Source organism: Protopterus annectens, chromosome 2.part1 (assembly GCF_019279795.1).
Source record: "Protopterus annectens isolate FY-2018-M chromosome 2.part1, PAN1.0, whole genome shotgun sequence".
NCBI lineage: Eukaryota > Metazoa > Chordata > Ceratodontiformes > Protopteridae > Protopterus > Protopterus annectens.
In genome coordinates this window covers 1,834,589,937-1,834,609,106 of record NC_056729.1, presented here as the reverse complement: position 1 = coordinate 1,834,609,106, position 19,170 = coordinate 1,834,589,937, and the positions used below count along the sequence as shown (strand labels likewise).

Below are 19,170 nucleotides of genomic sequence, written 5' to 3'. Positions count from 1 at the left end.
CTGCTCTGGAGGCAGTCGGGGGTCGCTTAGCTTTATACACAGACACCTGGCTAGGAATTTCATCAGATTCTTGGGTAAAAAGCATAATTACCAGAGGTTACATCATTCCCTTTTCAGAATCCCTTTCCATTTGTACACGAATCCCAGACCTTCCACCCAGTCTGCAGAATCTAGCAGCCATAGAAATTCAAAAGCTGCTAGAAAAAGAGTCATCCAGCCAATCCCGGCAGACCAGATAGGATCTGGAACTTACTCCAGGTTCTTTTTAGTTCCAAAGAAAACAGGGGACTGGAGGCCCATCTTAGACCTCTGCAAAGTAAACACCTTTGTCAAAAAGGAAAAGTTCTGGATGGTCAAGCTTCAATCGATACTTCCGTTTCTTGAAACGGGCGATTGGATGTGCTGTATAGATCTCAAGGATGCATACTACCACATCAAAATGGCCAGGCCATCCAGAGATCACTTGCATTTCCGGCTGGGGGCCAGTCACTACCAATTCTGAGCTCTGCCCTTTGGTCTCACCACAGCCCCCAGAGTGTTCACCAAATGTATGGCAGTGGTCATGGCTCACCTGAGACGTTTAGGATTCTGGGTGTTTCCATATCTGGACGACTGGCTCCTCACCGCCACCACCGGCATCAACTAATTTGCGCCAGAGATTACACTATTAACCTGTGTTCCAGGTTGGGCATAACCTTAAATTTCAAAAAATCTGCTGTATTGCCGTCACAGCATATTTCCTTTATAGGAGCAGATCTAGACACCACCACCTCCCTGGTCAGATTGCCTCAGGAAAGAGTAATATTTTTGCAAAGTCAAGTGTTCCATTTGTTAACGGAAAGGAGAGTTCCGGCATTCCAGGTTCTGAAGCTGTTGGGCACCATGGCAGCGACACTCATAGTGGTTCCTCTGGGTCGAATGCAAATGAGGATACTCCAGTGGTTACTATTCACACAGTGGGCTTATTAACAGCTTCCAATGTCACACAAGGTTCTTCTGACAAATGCTTGCAAAAAGGACCTTTTTTGGTGGTTGAACAGCCACCAAGTTACTGTAGGTCACCCATTTGTACTTCCCCCTCCCACAGCCACAGTGACCACGGATGCTTCCCTGATAGGGTGGGGGGGGGGGCTGTTTCAGGGAAGAACTGTCCAAGGCACTTGGTCAGACATGGAATCTCATTTGCACATCAATGTCCTAGAGTTGAGAGTGGTGTTTCTAGCATTGCAACACTTTCACGACTCTCTACCTCGAGAGACGATTGCAATACAGATAGACAACATGTCAGTAGTCTGGTACATCAACAAGCAAGGGGGAACCAAGTCTTACCCCTTATGCCGAGAGGCCCTGAGAGTTTGGCAGTGGGCTTTATCCACCGGGTGCTTTCTGATAGCAACGCACATACACGGGTCATCAAACGTGATAGCGGACAAACTGAGCAGAGCCATTCTGTTGCCTCACGAGTGGTCCCTCAAAGAACGAGTGGTGGAAAGGATATTCCACAGATGGGGCCAGCCTTGCTGCGACCTTTTTGCATCCTCGATGAATGCCAAATGCAGAAGCTACTTTGCCCTGTACCCTCCTCCGGGGGACAGCCCAAGGAACTCACTTGTACACGATTGACCCTCTGGTCTCCTTTATGCCTTGCCTCCAATCCCTCTGATCCCCAGATTCTTACAGAAAGCTAAAAGCATGGGAAGGACTGTTATTCTAATAGCCCTGTTTTGGCCTCGGCAGATATGGTTCTCCTTCCTACAGCAATACCAAGTGGAAGAACTTTGGGTTCTGGACCCAGTGCCAGACCTTCTGACTCATTCGTCGGGAGTTCTTCTTCCCTCTCTTGTCTCCCTCAAACTGACAGCTTGGCTGCTCCACTTCCCAACCTAGCCAGGTCACATGATTTGTCTCCAGTGGTTCAACATATTTTCGTTTCCTCTCACAAAGTCTCCACCAGGAAACTTTATAACAGCAAATGGAGACGATTTCTTCATTGGGCTTCTCCGCATGGTATTGATCCCTGTGTTGCCCCTATTCATAGTATTCTGGAATTCTTGACTTCTCTCTTTCACGATGGTGCGGCAGCTTCTACGTTAAGGGTTCAATTGGCTGCCATGTCTAACTTCTATGTGGGATGCAGTGGTTCTAACATTATGTCCCACAGATTATGTAAAGCCTTTTTGAAAGGAACTCATCACCTTAGGCCACCTATCAGACATCCTATTACTCCCTGGAATCTGAATTTGGTGCTATCTCAACTCATTCTTCCACCTTTTGAGCCTGCATCATCTTGTCCTTTGACGTTCCTTTCTTGGAAGACAATTTTCCTGGTGGCTATTACTTCGGCGTGTAGACTTTCTGAACTACAAGCACTTTCTATCAGGCCTCCATATCTAGTCTTTTACCCCGACAGAATGTCTTTAAGAACAAATCCAACCTTTCTTCCTAAGGTCTGCTCTGAGGCAATCTTGAACCAGTCTATTGACCTTCCTACTTTTTTCAGACATCATGCTAATAGAATGGAGTACATGTTACAAAGCTTGATGTTCACAGACAATTGAGGTTTTATTTGGACAGAACAAAAGAATTTAGGAAATCTGATCAACTATTTGTTTCTTATGCAGACAATAAGAAAGGTTTGTTGGTATCCAAAGTTACATTGTCCAAATGGATTTCTGATTGTATAAAATTTGTATATTCTTTAGGTAAACAACCTTTAGAACGTGAGGTGAAAGCTCATTCTACCAGGGCTGTTTCTATGTCTTTAGCCCATGCAGCTCGTCTACCTTTGGACACCATTTGTGCAGCTGCTACTTGCTCCAAACCTCATATGTTTATCACTCATTACAAAGTGGACAGGGCTTCCTTTGGTTCCAACGTTCTCAGGAATGTACTCCCGTGAGCCACCCAGGATTAGGGTGCTTGGGACGCTACCCACGTGTAGAGAACAAAGGGCGAGATTCAACAACTTCACATAAAGAAGTTATGTTCTTACCATAACGTCCCATGCGGGTTGTTCATCTCGCCTTTGTTCTTACACTCCCTCCCACCTTCCTCCTTCAGGTTATGGAAGAACAGGTATGACTGGTGGTCTGGTTGGTCTTGCTAGTGTTCTTCTTTCCAGCCAGATTATTGTTTAGCTATTGTAAATAGTTATGTACTATGTACTTTTTTTGTAATTGGTTGCTTAGTGTGTTTTTTTCTTGCTGGTTCAGCAAACTAGATCTGGGGTTGGTAGGAGAGCATCATGGGATAGGGACTGTGCCTTGAGCTACTCGAAGATCTTGAGCTTGGAAAGCGGCTGACTCAGAGCTGATGGATTGGCTCCAAACCCCCACGTGTAAAGAACAAAGGCGCGAGATGAACAACTCACATGGAACATTATGGTAAGAACATAACATAGCTTCTTTTTTCTAACGGTGGCTTTTAGCCACAAGGACCACTTTACTATATTTACTTGGGCCTCTGACTGGTTAGGGAAGGAAAAACTGATGTAATGGCGTCTGCTGCCTTCCTGTGTAGCACTGACGACCTGACGTCAGGCAGCAAGCGACAGCAGCCGATGCAGAAAAACATTGACTCTGGTATTCGGGCCAGCCGAGGGCTACCACAGCAGGGATAACCCACAGGTGATGACTGCAGCAGTGAATACACTCGAACATCTACATTTATGGTAAGTGTACACAACTGTACTTTTACTTACCAAAGGTGGTCCAAATCTTGACCTCATCAAGAAGCCTGCCATTAGTTTAGCTTAGAGAAGTAAATGCTCAAAACATTTTCTTTGTGCGATTTATCGTGGACTGAATCCCGTTTTTTTTTTTTTTTGCTCCAGTTTCAGAAGTCCTTCAATATCTGTCTCAAATCATGGAGAAGCAAACAAGTTTCTCTTTTAAAGTACATCTGGCAGTGATAGCTAATTTTCAGTAGAGATTGAGCCAGTATAACATTAGTTTCCCTGAAACTCTGATGGTCCTTTTTGCGAGTTACTTTAATGTAGAGACCCTTTCTAAAAGAGTAAGATGCCCATGGAATGTTGATTTTGTGCCATCCTTTTGAAGCAACATCTGGAGCACAGTTAATGTTTCTGACTTGGAAACGCTCTTTGGTAATGGTCACTTTGACTAGAAGAGTATCAGAATTGCAGATCCTATCATTTAAGCTTCCTTATCTCATCTTCCATAAAGACAGGAGTGCCATTGTAGATTAACCCATCTTTTATGCCTCAACTAGTTGATACAAATTAACTGACTGATTTAAATTTTTTTTATGTATTTTTTTAATAGTTACATTGTGGTGAGTATGGTACATTGTCTAGATGCTCATCATGTGTAGCTTTATTTTTACAAAACTAAATAGTTTCCTATGCCACTAAAAAACTGAGTAAAAAGTTCTCTAAACTCACCATGTCTTGGTAGCTGCCTGAATGTATTTTTTTTCTATGAAAAATATAATAAAGATTAGCTACCTAAACCTAATGGACAATGTAGAATATTAGCTACTACTCAGTTCTTCAAAACTGACAACATTTGTGTTGCTGTGGTATAGACTTACCTGTATGTTTACTTTTGCAGGACACTAAGCTTGATGCAATCTGCACGTCTATGTTGGCTTCAGGTTTAGTGTCATCCGATGTATTTTGTCTTGAGTTATTGACTCGTAGTGTTGAAATGGATGTACTGGGTCATGTAAAATACAAAAGTTGCATGCTTGCTGTAAAAAATAGATAATTGTGATCCATGTTCATCCATTCCAACATGCCCAATCACCTTTCCCCATTCCTGGCTGAAGGGAACATGGAGGGATGTTCAGACGAATCTCTACAGTGGTGGTAGGATGAAAGAGGTATCTCATCTTGTACGTTTAAGTGTAAGGTGTCTGTAGGCACCTTTAAGGTCTGGATAAGCAAAGAGATGCAAAACATTATGGGTGCTGGGATGAAGTGGTTATAGCCTGGTAAAGCTTTAAAGGTTGAGTTGAGCAATGCTTGCAGCAGCTTACCCTAGTATTGAATGAATGCTCATATAGCACTCGAGTTTTATGAGCTGTTAAATGTATAACTTTCATTTTTCTAATATATACAAAAGCAAGTACAAGTTGTTAAAACAGTTTGCATGATGAGGAACAAAAAGTTTGAAAATTCTTTTATTGGTGATAAATACTGTGATATGAATAAAACAGTTGTGCTGTAAGTGGATACCAGTCAGAATGATTTAGGAACTTTGATCCTACAGGGATCATTTGCTTGTGATTCAAAAGCATAGCAGATTACAAAGGAGACATGCTTGGCTAGAAAAGGAGTTGTTAGCAGTAGTGTGTGAATGTCAGAATTTCCATGAATATTTCTGAGTTAAAAAAATCAGATAGAAAAAGACCACAAATCCTTGCAAAATGTATTCAGCAATTTTTTTTGTAGAATTTACCACTACAGTTGCAGATGATGTTAGTCTATATAGAATCAGTATAGAGACCATTCAAGGAAATACATACAGCATGCATGTAGGGTAAATAATAAAATAAATATCCTGGGTATAGCACCTGTCATGTTTTCATATTTACTGGCAATTATGGGGAAGTATCAATATTTATCAAAGATACTGTCACCTCATAACATATTCCTCAGGATACAAAATTAAATCCAAATCACTATAACAAGACTAATTAACACTTCATAGCTAGTTATAGAACACCCTGTCTGACCCCTTCTGAGGACAATAGTTAACATATTAGCTGAAATCCCCATTAAGCCCAACACCATTCTATTGGGGGACTTCATCAATTTGTCAATAAACTGGCTGACCTGCACTGCCATTGGTCACCATGCTGAATGCTTCCTTGACATAATAAATGCTAACCCTCTTTTACAAATACTTAACCTTCTTTCTAGGGGCCACAATATCATTGTTCTAGTTCTCACAAATATGGCCACTTCTTGCACAGTGCCTTATACGGCCTGTCTGAACCCCCTAGTTAGCCTCTTTTATCTAAGCCATTCCAGAAGCCTGGAAAACAGCCATTGTATTGCTGTTACGCAAGGTTGGCCTAGCCATGAACCTTGGTAACTATAGACCTTGTTAGCCTTGTATGTAAACTGTGAGAGCATATTGTCTTAGACGTCATTAATCTGGGCATTTAAAATCTTTTAAGCCTGGATCCTCGTCATTTGACCTACTGAAAAGACCATTACAACCCCTCATCCACTGTGGTGCATCATGTATTTGCAGCGCATATGACAAGACCACTCTTAGCACTTGACTCTCACCTCTTGGGGGTATGGGTGGTCACCCGGAGGGAGAATGAAAAGGTCTGTATGGCTGCCGAGTGAAAGACATGATGGCCACTGTGGAACTGGAGACCTAAAAGAGTCATTTAAAAGAAAGCTGCCCTTTTGTGGTGACAGTCACATTTGTGAGGTGACTGTGTAAGGCAGGCATCAGTAGGAGAATGAGCGAGGACATTTTGATGAAGGGCCACTGGCAGGACGGATGACCCCAGAGGTGATTGTTTAGGAGGGTGAAAGGGTACAGCTTACTGTAGGACTGGTGTGAAGAGCTTTGATCCATGGGGGAAAAAAAGTGAAATTCACAGTGGAATGTACTTTTAGCTTCCTTTTTCATTCACTAAGTGTTCGAAATGCCATGTATGTAAGCATTTTTGGTTTACTGGTTGCCTGCTGGTCATATAGGGTAAGCATTACTCAACTGGCCGTACAGACTGCATGCATTCTGCATACATTGTGGACATGAGCCTGTAGCATTTCTCCCTGGACCTCCTCTGAAAATGGACTGTATCCCAGTCTGACTTTCCCAGCAAACAATTAATTAAATTAATGAATTAATTAAGTAATAAAAAATAAATGTAATATTTATTTATTTGACATTTATTGACCAGGTTAGTCTGACTGAGTCGAAGTCCTTTTTCAGCGGCAGCCCTGGGAGAAAAGCTCCACAAGTAAGTATAAACAAGTACAACGGGAACAATATCACATGAATATTCAAAATAAAAGAAAAATCATATGTAATACATGGTAACATCTCAAAGTATTTACAATCAACAAAATAAAAGTTCTCCAGTAATAATTATAAGAGAGTGGGACTCGGGTTCAGTTAACAGCTGCTTTGCTAGTAGAGTATAAATGTAGTAAAATAAAATAAAATCTAAAAACTTTCTGCATCCCACCTTGGGGAAATTTGTCTGTAAGTGAGCAGTTTTAGGATTTTGCCTTTACACCTTAATGATCAGAAGAATGCTTCTGTGGATATGTTTCTTAACATGTGCAATAAATGTTTTTGTAATTTGTAATGGAGAGATGAAAAGCACAGTATTTACAATTGTTTGTTACTGACACACTTTGCATTTTGTTTTGACTGTGTTTGTGTTTCCAGTTTTGGGGTTATCCCAAGTACTCCCCTTCCAGTTCACACTCCTCTGATGCCCAACCAAAGCATTGATATCTCCTTGCCCCTCAACACTATGGGACCTGTCATGAAAATGGAGCCTCTGAATAATCTACAGGTAAGGAAGTCATTGCAATTTTCAGTTGGCAAATGTTTTGAATAGTCCTTTAATTTACTTCTAGGCAGAATGGGGTGTATACCACTCTTCTGTGAGTTAGCAGACAGGGTTATAAATTAAATGATGATATTTTCAAGCTGCATGAATTAGAACCACAGGAAAGCTGTTTGGCATGTGCACTTCACCTGTGCTTTTCTTTGCAGACAGGTGTTCGGAAGATTGTCTGACAGTTTGCTGTATCTCACTGCACAGTTAATTACTAGAGTATGCTATTGATGAGATTTTACTAAGCACCCTTGAAGTTGTGTTTATTAATAGATGATCTGATGGTCAACTTTTAAGTTTTATGCTTGAGTTCTCTAATCAGCCTTTATTAGATGCGCAGTTTTCGTTAAAAATCATTTTGTATGCTACCATTTTGAGCGCTTCCGTGATTTACATTGGTGAAAGTACTTTTTAAGGTGTAAAAATTGATACATTCTTTAAAAATTTAGTCCCAGTTTACTTCACTGCACTTGTTTTGCTTTTGCTATGTAAATTTGTGCAGCGCTCCTTATTGTCCATCCACAACCCCTTTTTCCCTTTTTTGCACATGGGGTCAGGGTGTCCTTCAACAGTGACAGTCAGTCATCTAGAGCCAATGTTCACACCGCTGGGTGCCTAGCCCAGGTTAAACTGATGATTAAATCATTGTCCAAGATGTGTAGCCCTGCCTTCCTTCTACTTTGATGCATTTCTTTAGCTCAGTACTGTATGGGCTGATTGCGGAGTTGTGTGATATGACGCTAATGAAAATCCTCTTACTAAGTTGGACACTACATAAAGTCCACTGATCCGAATTGCTGAAAGTGTTCCATAAAATGCATAAATGTCCCTTTTAGGCTACTTGGTGATGCGCAAAATATGCCTGACAGTTTAGCACCAGGAGGGAAAAGAGGTTGGTTATGTGGCATCATCCTCTAATCTTGGGTTTGAGTCTCAGTCCCACTTGCTAAATTGTGTGACTGTGATGATGGACAGAGAGGCATTTAACCAATCTGTCCTTCTGGGTCTCCCCTGGAAGGGGACCCTCTTGTGTGTGTAGTGGGTTCACTAGTGTAATGAGTGAAAAATAGTCAGGTACCTTGGTTGTGACAAGATATATTGCAACATATACCAAATTATATTTACTCTTCAACAGTTAAACATTACAAGGATGGATTTTTGTCAGCAGTGTCATCACAGCAAAACGTTTTTCAGAAACAGGAGTTTAGGCAACTGTAATGAATCTCTGTTGTTTTATTGTGCGAGTGAAAAGAACTGGGTTTTACTTCAGCCATCATGTCATGGTTGTGTGCATTCCTATTTCCACTACGTTTTATTGACTTTCTACTTTCCTATTAACTTTATTCCTTTTTTGCAGGTATTCACACATTAGAGTGATTTATTTTTTCCACAGTTATGCTGTAGATAATAGGTATTGCTAATTCAGTTTTGCTAATTTTTGGACAGTTTTTGTTGTTTAATCTGTGGTTGGTGTTGGTGCCCTGATGATTGTAGTATTGATTGCAAAACACATTTTTCTCATCAGTACAGACTGTGAACCAGTGGAAGGACATTTGTTGCCTGTTTGCATTTTTAGTGCAGTTTCAGCATTTGCAAAGTAATTGTATAGACAACAAAACTATTCAAAAGTGCAGATGCAGCCGTAGGATCCCTCCATAGAACAGGCACATGTTTTGCTGATTTTGCTTTGGGGAAGAGCATTTTGATGCCAGTTGTGACATCTGTGAATCCTTTATTTTTCAGCTACTACTAGAGACAGCAGTAAGCTCTTAATTGCCAAGATAAAGTATATTCCTTCATGAGCTTTGAGCTCGCTGTCACATTTGAGTCTGGGCCAGAAAGGGATAACACTGTTGACCACAAGGTCAGAATCCTGGTCAAGAAGCATAACTAGAGAGAGAAGTAGAAGGGGAAAACAAACAAGGTCAAGAGGAAATATACAAGAGATAAACCAGTGGAGAAATTTGCCATATAATTTCCTAGCCTTGGTTCCAGACTGTTCAGATAAGAGTTTTTTTTTTACAGATCCTGTTCCATCTTGGGTATCATTCGTGATGGATTCTCCTTTGTCTGAACCTTGTCTTGCTCATAAACTTGGAAACTGAAGGTGTTTCCTCCATGTCAGATACTGCACTGTAATTTTGTAGCTCCCCTTCAGTTCTTTTCACTAGAACCATATACAGTGCCTGTACCGTTGAGGCTGTGTCTTGACCCACAAGGTCTTGTGTTGATATAGACGGTTGGATCAACATCAACTGATTTCTCTGATTCATTGTTCTAGTCTTTGACATGAGAGCCTTCAGCATTGACGGCCTGTGTGTTAATGCCTTCCACATTCAGAGGCCTTTCAGCCTGGGTCTTAGTCTTAGGGTGGATCAGCCTTAATGCTGAACCCAGATGTTCTTCGTGTTTCACTGTTGCAGTCATTGCATTTGGGTAATCTTCTGGCAGGTTGCCCTCAGTTGGCCTGATTAACAAAGTCTTGGGTTCTGCATTGGTTACTGTCCCTTCTTCCATGACTTCAGGTAGTCAGGGGTATAAAACATGCAGCCGACGCCATTACATCAGTCTTTCTTGCAGTGCGGTGCCTGAAGTAGAAGCATTTCGCAAGTGCTGGTCGTCCGACTCCTGAAATTTTTGTTTTCTTGTTTCAGAACCGAAGTCTCCAACTAAAAAGCTAAGTACCCCGTTGGGGAAACTTTTTCTTGCTCCTTACCGATGTCAGTAAAAGTTAATTGCATTACTTGTGGGAAGCAAATACATCATAAGGATTTTCATTTGTACTGCATTCCTTGCCTAGGCCCTGACCACAATGTACCTTGCTGTCGGTTTTGTGCCAAGTTTAATCAACGCACTATTAAACGTCAGTATATTTTTGCTTCTAAATATTTTGGCTCGCACTTTAATTATCCAGAAATGTCATCGGTTAGCAATCCGACTACCGGAATACCTAAAAAAACACAAAGAAAAAGAGACAGGCTGTCGAGGTCCAAAGCTGATGACACTTCTCCTAAGCCAGTCGCCGATTCACCGGTACTCAGTGAGGCTCTTTCGGAGCCCCTGATACCTGCTACTTCTGATTCGCAGGCCTCTACTGAGAACCATTCGAGGTCTGGTATGCCACAAGATGCTTCAATTACGGAACCCGCGGATGTCTCTACCTTAGATGAGTCCGGAGCCGCTGTGCAGGCACCGGCTTCTGAGGGTGTTTTCAGGCCTACAGATTTGTATATTAGACCGACGCCATCTTCAAAACTAAGGCCAAAATCTAAATCTATGTTTAAAAAACTTGTGCCTGGGCCACATGTGCAGGCCCCTATGCCTAAAAAACAAATGATCAAAATGGCTGAAGATTTAATTACTCTGATCAGGGTAGCCACACCCCACCCTCTAAGAGGCCTAGGTAAGACATTGATTATGAATTTTCTGAACAGGATTCTATTTCTTCTGACTCTTCTAAGGAACAGGATTTGTCTATACTTACTTATGAGGACTCTGATGCAGAGGATTCCATTCCTTCTGCTTCTCCCCCTGAGGATTTTTCTTTTGGGGAAACTTTACATACCTTACGGGAACATTTCCACTGGGAAGGTCAGGATTTCTCTGAATCTAAAAAGAGACTTAGGGATTTTCTTCTTCTTTCTCAACATAGGCCTTTGGCTATACCTCTTGTCCTAGACATTGTTGATGTTTTTTCAGAGTCTTCTATGGCTCCTTATTCTCTGCCTCCAGCTCCTTGCAAGCCAGACAGATACTACAGGGTTCTTAACTCCCACAAATTCCTTTTCAAAAATCCTATTGCAGATCCCGAAACCATTTCTCCGGGTCCCAAGGGCATTTAACGCCTCTACTGCTAAAAATCCTACCTCTTCTGATAGATGTTCCAGGGCACTGGCTAGATGGGGTAAGAAGGTTTACACTTCTGCAGCTTTGGCAATCAGGGCTTTAAACTGTCAATTTCATATGCTTAAATACCAGCAGCATATCATGGGACTGCTTAAACAGAAAGTGATGTTCATTTCTGACTGTGTGGAAAATAAAGATTTATAGGATTTATTGCATTCAGCTGAACAAGTTGGAAAACATACTTTGCAATGTGGTTTTGATTCTTTGGAGGCCTCTTGCAGGGCTGCTGTAACTGGCTCTGTGCTAAGAAGGCATGCTTGGCTCAAAGAGCAAACCTTGCCTGATCGTGTTAAAGAAAAATTATTGGATGCTCCTATACAACAGGACCATCTCTTTGGTAATAAGGCTGAAGAAGTTTTAAAAAAGATGGAAGATAAAGTTAAATCTATGCAAACTGTGAAAGATTTCTTACAAGTGCAACCTCCAAGATTTAGTAGGCACTGGCCTACTAAGAACTGGTCCTTTCCAGTTCCTTCGAGAGCCACTCAAGTCAAACCCAGAGATTGTAAAGGCTCCCGATTTCAGTCACAAGGGACTTTTAGAACAAAACAATGGGGGGGGGGGTGCCTCCTCCTCCTCCAAATCTGGAAACAACAAGGCACCTCCCTATGGTAAGCAGTCTCAATGACTTCCCTCTACACTTACCAAGCACTTAACCTTTCAGCCGCCCCTTTGGGGGGAAAACTGGCACTTCATGTAAGAAACTGGCAACTTATAACCCAGGACAAATGGGATGTTCATCGTGCATACAGCTGCAGTCATAACAGATGGGTTCTCCTGCCGTCAGGCGGGTCCTTGGTCGGCCGAATTCCAAAGTCTAGGTCCGGCGTCGGTTGTCGTCGCTTCTTCCCTGACGTCAGTGCGACAAAGGTATAAAAGAACCAGCCGACGCCATTTTCTTCAGTCTTTCTTGCTGCGCGGTGGACGAAGCAGAAGCAGTTCGCAACTGCCGGTCGGCCAGCCCCTGAGATTATGAAAAATTTGGAACCAAAGTCTTCTTAAAAGCTAAGTACCCGTTGAAACTTTTCTTGCCTCAGACCGATGTCAGACAAAGTTAATAATTGTATTTCTTGTGGGAAGCAAATACCGCATAAGGATTTCCATTCCCTCTGTATACCTTGTTTAGGCCCAGACCACGACGTCTCGGTCTGTCGCTTTTGTGCTACATTCAACAAACGCACTATTAAGCGTCGGGCGGAGTTCGCCCAGCATTATTTTGGGAAAGCATTTAACTATACTATGTCATCGGATACTCCGACTCCGGTTTTGTCTAAAAAAAACGCAAAGACAAGGACCGACACTCGCGGTCCACGGCCTCTACCGACACCACGCCAAAGCCGACTACACGTGGTCCGGTTCTCAGCGAGGCGCCTACGCAGCCCCTGATTACCGACGACACATCTTTGGCGGTGTCTCCTGTACCCGAGGTCGCAGGCTCCTCGGCCCACACCCTGACTACAGATACCGAAGCCACGCTCGGCGTTGAAACACAGAATGTGGACGGGTCCACCTCCACTCAAGGTGTCTTCAGACCTTCCTCTTCTTTCTCCATCAAGGCTTTCACCAATTCTAAAGCTACCATGCACCCTAAGAGACCAGCTACACGGGGCCAATCTCCAGGCCCCATGCCTAAGAAACAGATGCTTAAAATGGCTGAGGATTTAATTACTCTAATCAGAGGTTCTCAGCCACCTCCGGACAAAAGACCCAGAGTGGAGGAAGATTCCCCCTCCTCTGATCAGGGCTCCATTATTTCAGAGCACTCTGATTATCAGGAACAGTCTTACTCCCCTTTTGAAGACTCTGATGCAGAGGAATCTATTCCTTCTGTATCCCCCCCTGAGGATTACTCATTTGGTGAAACTCTGCATACCTTAAGGGAACACTTCCACTGGGAAGGCCAGGATTTTTCAGATTCCAAGAAAAGGCTCAGGGAATTTCTTTTGTTACCCCAGCACAGGCCTCTGGCTATACCTCCTGTCCTGGACATCCTAGATGATGTTTACTCTGAGGCCTGCCTTAACCCGGACTCTCTTCCTCCAGCTCCAGTTAAGCCTGACAGGTACTACAGGGTTCCTGACTCACACCAGTTTCTATACAAAAGCCATGCTGCTGACCTAGAAACCATCTCACAGGGGCCCAAGGGAGTTAAGGTCTCCATTGCCAAAAACCCATTGCCTTCAGAGAGAGATTCCAGATCCTTAGAAAGGTGGGGAAAAAAGGTATATACCTCGGCTACCTTATCCATGAGGGCCTTAAACTGTCAGTTTCATATGCTAAAATACCAACAGTTTCTGTTATCTCAATTGAAAAGTAAAATGTCACAACCTGAACAACCAGACATGAAGGAGTTGCAGGATTTGATGCATAGTGCAGAACAAGTGGGTAAACATACCTTACAATGTGGTTTTGATGCTCTAGAGGCCTCATGTAGAGCTGCTGTTACAGGCTCAGTCATACGTAGGCATGCCTGGCTCAAGGAACAAGCCTTGCCTGATCATGTCAAGCTAAATTACTAGGCGCCCTCTTCAAAAGGATGTACTATTTGGGGCAAATGCTGAGGAAGTATTACGGAAAATGGAGGAAAAGGCTAAATCAATGCAAACTGTGAAAGAATTTCTGCAGGTTCAACCCTCACGTTTTAGTAGAAATTGGCCTTCCAAAAACTGGTCCTTTCCTGCCACAGACAGACCCCAAAGAGGCAGATACAGGCGCCCGAGGGGCAGAGGACAAACACAAGGCTCGTACAGAGGCAGACAATGGCAAGCTCCTACACAAAGAGGTGGTGAGGACAACTCGCAATCTTTCAGAAAGCAAAACCAATGGCTTTCCCCTTTGCATGCCAACCAGGTCTCAAATGGCTGCCCCCTTAGGAGGAAAGCTGGCACTATTCTCAAAAAATTGGCATATTGTCACAAAGGACAAATGGATCCTGAACATTATAAACAGAGGCTACAAATTCCATTTTCATACCCTTCCAAAAATGAAAAGCATGCCAAACCTGCCACACAATCAAAGGGCAGAGGCACAAAAGCAAATTTCAGATCTTATAAACATGAAAGCTATTCAAGAGGTACCTAAACACGAACAAGGTCAAGGTTTTTATTCCAGGCTATTTCTGGTGTCAAGGAAGGGAAAAGATTGGAAACCTATTTTGGATCTTTCCATCCTAAACACATTCCTACTCTTACCAAAATTCAAGATGCTCACTCTACAGCAACTTCTTCCCATGCTGGGCAAGGAGTCTTGGCTGATAACATTGGACCTCAAGGAGGCATACCTGCATGTCCCAATCAGACAAAATTGCAGAAGATACCTCAGATTTCTTGCAGGTTCAACCCATTATCAATTCTCTGCATTGCCCTTTGGTTTATCTACTGCGCCCAGAGTATTCACAAAATGCCTGGCATCAGTAATTGCCTACTGCAGACTTCAAGGGATACAAATATACCCTTATTTGGACGACTGCCTAATCCAAGCGGACAGCAAGCACATTCTTCTGAAACATCTGGCTTATGTAATAATGTTATTAAACTCTCTAGGATGCACAGTCAACAAAGAGAAATCAAGCCTAATACCCTCTCGGAAGATAATTTTCCTGGGTGCCAATTTGGACACAAACACCCAGATGGCCTACCTCATGCCAGAGAAGCAGGGGCAACTAATTCAATATTTCAGAACACTGGCAAATTGCACCAGGCTGACTGCAAGGAAAATCCTGCAGGCTCTGGGATTCATGGCATCTTGCATCTTACTAATCCCATGTGCAAAGCTGCATATGAGAAAACTACAATGGTACCTAAAAAACATATGGTCTCAACACAGCCACAGTTTGGAAACAATAATACCACTAATTCCATGTCTGCAAAAGGAATTTCTGTGGTGGGCTCAAGCATGCCAAACAAACACAGGTCTTCCATTCAGCAAGCCTCAAGCAAATCAAGTCATCACAACAGACGCCTCAGACTACGCCTGGGGGGCGCACATGACAGACCGGTGCATTCAGGGCAAATGGACCCAAAAAGAAAAGCACCTTCACATCAATCAAAAAGAAATGCTAGCAGTAATAAATGCTATTACAGCTTTCAAGGACCTTCTACAACCAGGTCAGCTATTGATAAGAACAGACAACACCACAGTTATGTGGTACATAAACAAGCAGGGAGGAACACATTCTTATCCCCAATGCAGACTGGCCATGTCACTTTGGAACATGGCCATGGACTTACAAATGGAACTACAAGCACAGTACTTGCCAGGCAAGGAAAACACGCTGGCAGACAACCTAAGCAGGAATATGACAGATCCACACGAATGGAAGTTGCATCCAAAAGTTTTTACAGAAATAATCCAAGAATGGGGAAGGCCAGACATAGATCTATTTGCCTCCCACAAAAACCATCAATTGACAAAATTCTTCTCCAGGATCTTCCATCCAAAGGCCTGGAGAGTGGACGTTCTCTCTTTCAGTTGGACATCAATGACAGTTTATGCCTTCCCACCTCTTCCTCTGCTGCCCAAAGTCCTATTGAAGACCAGAGCAGACAGACCAAAGATGATCCTCATTGCTCCGGACTGGCCAAGGCAACACTGGTACCCACTCCTGAGGAGCCTGACGCATTCCCCACCATGGACCCTGCCTCTAATGCCTCTTCTTCTGACTCAGCACAGCTTCAAAACTCTTCACAGTCAGCTGAAAACACTCAATCTAGCCGTATGGAAGATTCCTTAGCATCGCAGCAGGCCCTGCTCTCCAAGGAGGTGCAGGATGTCATTTTGGAGGCCAGAAGGTCATCAACTAGAAAAGCTTACTCTGCAAAATGGAAACGTTTTTGTGTTTGGAATGAGAAAAAGGGCCAGTGCCCTGGAAAACTGAATTTACCTCAAATACTACAATATTTGGCTGAACTGCTAAGCAGTGGACTTTCGTTCTCCTCCATCAAAATCCATGCCTCAGCCATTTCTGCAGAATACAACACTGATCCACCTTTATTCTCTCACCCTCTATTAAGACAGTTCCTCAGAGGGGCTAAGAATTTAAGACCTCCAAGAAAACAACCAATACCTGCTTGGGATCTTAATTTCATTCTGGAAAAACTGACTTTGCCTCCTTTTGAGCCAGCTGCCTCATCAGATTTACAATATTTGTCCTGGAAAACAGCTTTCCTTCTAGCTATCACTTCAGCTCGTAGAGTTTCAGAACTACAGGCTCTTATGGCTGTCCAGCCTTTTATCATCTTCCATCAGGACAGAGTTTCATTACGCACCAACCCGTCCTTTATGCCTAAAGTGGTATCCAGGGTAGCTTTAAATCAGGCCATACATTTACCTACTTTTTATCCTAATCCTCAAAACAAAGGGGAGAGATTAATGCATTCCTTGGACATCCACAGACAACTGCGTTATTATTTGGACAGAACAAAACCTTTCAGAAAATCAGAACAGCTTTTTGTGGCCTATGCGGTAGGAGTTCAAGGAAAGTCAATATCCAAACAGACAATCTCAAAATGGATAGCCCACTGCATACGCTTTTGCTATTCCTTTCATGGCAAAACTGTACCTACAGGCATTAGAACTCATTCTACCAGGGCCACAGCCACCTCTGCAGCCTTCCTCAGAGGAGTTCTGTGCATACCTTCTCTAAGCACTACAACCTACCATTATACTCCAAATCTAGAGCAGGCTTTGCCACTGCAGTCTTGCAGGGCATTTTGGCTCCTCCTAGCTCCACCTAGTGCCTACCACCCCTTTCTTAGCTTTGGGATTCTACCCATCTGTTATGACTGCAGCTGTATGCATGATGAACATAGTACAGTTTTGTACCTACCATAAATGTAGATGTTCGAGTGCTAATACAGCTGCAGTCCAGATTTCCCTCCCTCCTTCCCCTCTAGGGGTCTTCTTTTATGGTGTATTTGCTTGCAACTACTGGTCTTTGATTATATTGCATTGCATTATTACATAATTTTATGTATTGCCGTCTTTCTGGGGGCACCTGACATCTGGGGCAAGAAAAACTGAAGAAAATGGCGTCAGCTGGTTCTTTTATACCCCTGTCGCACTGACGTCAGGGAAGAAGTTTACGACAACCGCCGGACCTAGACTTTGGAATTCGGCCGACCGAGGACCCGCCTGACGGCAGGAGAACCCATCTGTTATGACTGCAGCTGTATTAGCACTCGAACATCTACATTTATGGTAGGTACAAAACTGTACTTTTTAAATATAGTATCCCAGGGATACAGATTTCATTTCCACACGTTGCCAATCCCAAACGGATGGCCAGACCTGCCCCCAAGTCAGTGGGCAGAGGCCCGGAAACAAGTACTGTCTCTCATGAACATGGGAGCTATTCAGCCAGTCCCAGAAGAGGAAAAGTGACAAGGCTTCTATTCAAGACTTTTCCTGGTACCCAGAAAAGACAAATTATGGCATCCAATTCTGGACTTATCTACTATAAACACATTTCTGGACATTCCAAAATTCAAGATGCTGACTCTTCAACAGTTACTTCCTATGCTAGGCAAAAATGCCTGTTTGGTAACTCTAGACTTAAAAGAGAATTACCTGCATATCCCAGTCAGGGAATCTTGCAGAAGATAACTCCGCTTCAAAGCAGGCTATTTGCATCTCCAGTTCTATGCACTGCCCTTTGGCTTATCTACTGCACCCAGGATCTTCACAAAGTGCCTGGCTCCAGTAATTGCATTTTGCTGGCAAAGAAATGTTCAAATATATCCATACCTGGACGATTGTCTAATTCAGGCAGAAAACAGGGACATTCTTCAAAAAAAAAGGTTCTAACTTGTCTAGGGTACACCATAAATGAAAAGAAATCACAACTGGTACCTTCTCAAAAAATTACATTCCTGGGTGCAAGCTTGAATACAACTGCCCAGATGGCTTACCTTATGCCAGAAATGCAAATTCATTTGGTGACTTACTTCAAACAGGTGGCCACAAAAACCCTGCTTATCTGCAAGACAAATTCTGCAAGCCTTGGAGTTCATGGCCTCCTGCATTCTTCTAATTCCATATGCAAGACTGCATATGAGGAAACTTAGGTTCATAGGTTCATACTAGGCTATCTGCCCGAGGGCATTTATAAGCCTAGCCCATAGTTTTGTGGCTTACGCCACCCCTTTAGTTTGGAGAAACTATGCCCATTATTTTGCTGTGCCTCTGTCGAGCAGTGACACTGAGGTAACCCCTGGGGTGTATCTGCGATCTCCCATCCATTGGTCAAGATTCCTCTTGAACAAGGCCAGCGAGGTGCTCTGCCTCACATAAACCGGGATTTTGTTCCACAGCATAGGGAGTCCTTGGGTGATGAATCTATCCCTCCAGCACGTCCTATTAATAACCGTGTCGAGGTTTAAGTCGCCTGCCCCTGTGGCTCTGAGGGATCTAGATTTTTTGAGATGAAGCATGTTCATCAAATCTGGGTTAGACATGGCCTTGTATGTCAGGCATAGGTCACCTCTGAGCAAGCGGTAAGCAACTGAATATAACTGGAGTTCTTTCAGTCGGGCAGCATAAGACAGATTTTTGAGACCCTTTATCCTTTTGGTGAGGAACTTTTGTGGCCTCTCCAGCTGCTGCAAGTGTCGGGTCAGATACATTCCGAATGGGGCATTGTACTCTATCATTGGTCTGATGAGTGATGAGTATAGGAGACTATGACTTCCCTTGATCTAGATGTGAATC

The 19,170-nt window shown here is 43.1% G+C and overlaps 1 protein-coding gene across 3 annotated transcripts in view; it reads left to right on the top strand.

The window, feature by feature from the left end:
- AP2B1 (adaptor related protein complex 2 subunit beta 1) overlaps positions 1-19,170 on the top strand; it is a 1,330,026-nt gene that overhangs the window by 964,289 nt on the left and 346,567 nt on the right. For all 3 annotated transcript variants that reach the window (XM_044063279.1, XM_044063277.1, XM_044063278.1), the window contains one exon: positions 7,383-7,512. In XM_044063279.1, coding sequence (XP_043919214.1) covers positions 7,383-7,512 — 130 coding nt within the window. The remainder of the gene's footprint in view (positions 1-7,382; positions 7,513-19,170) is intronic.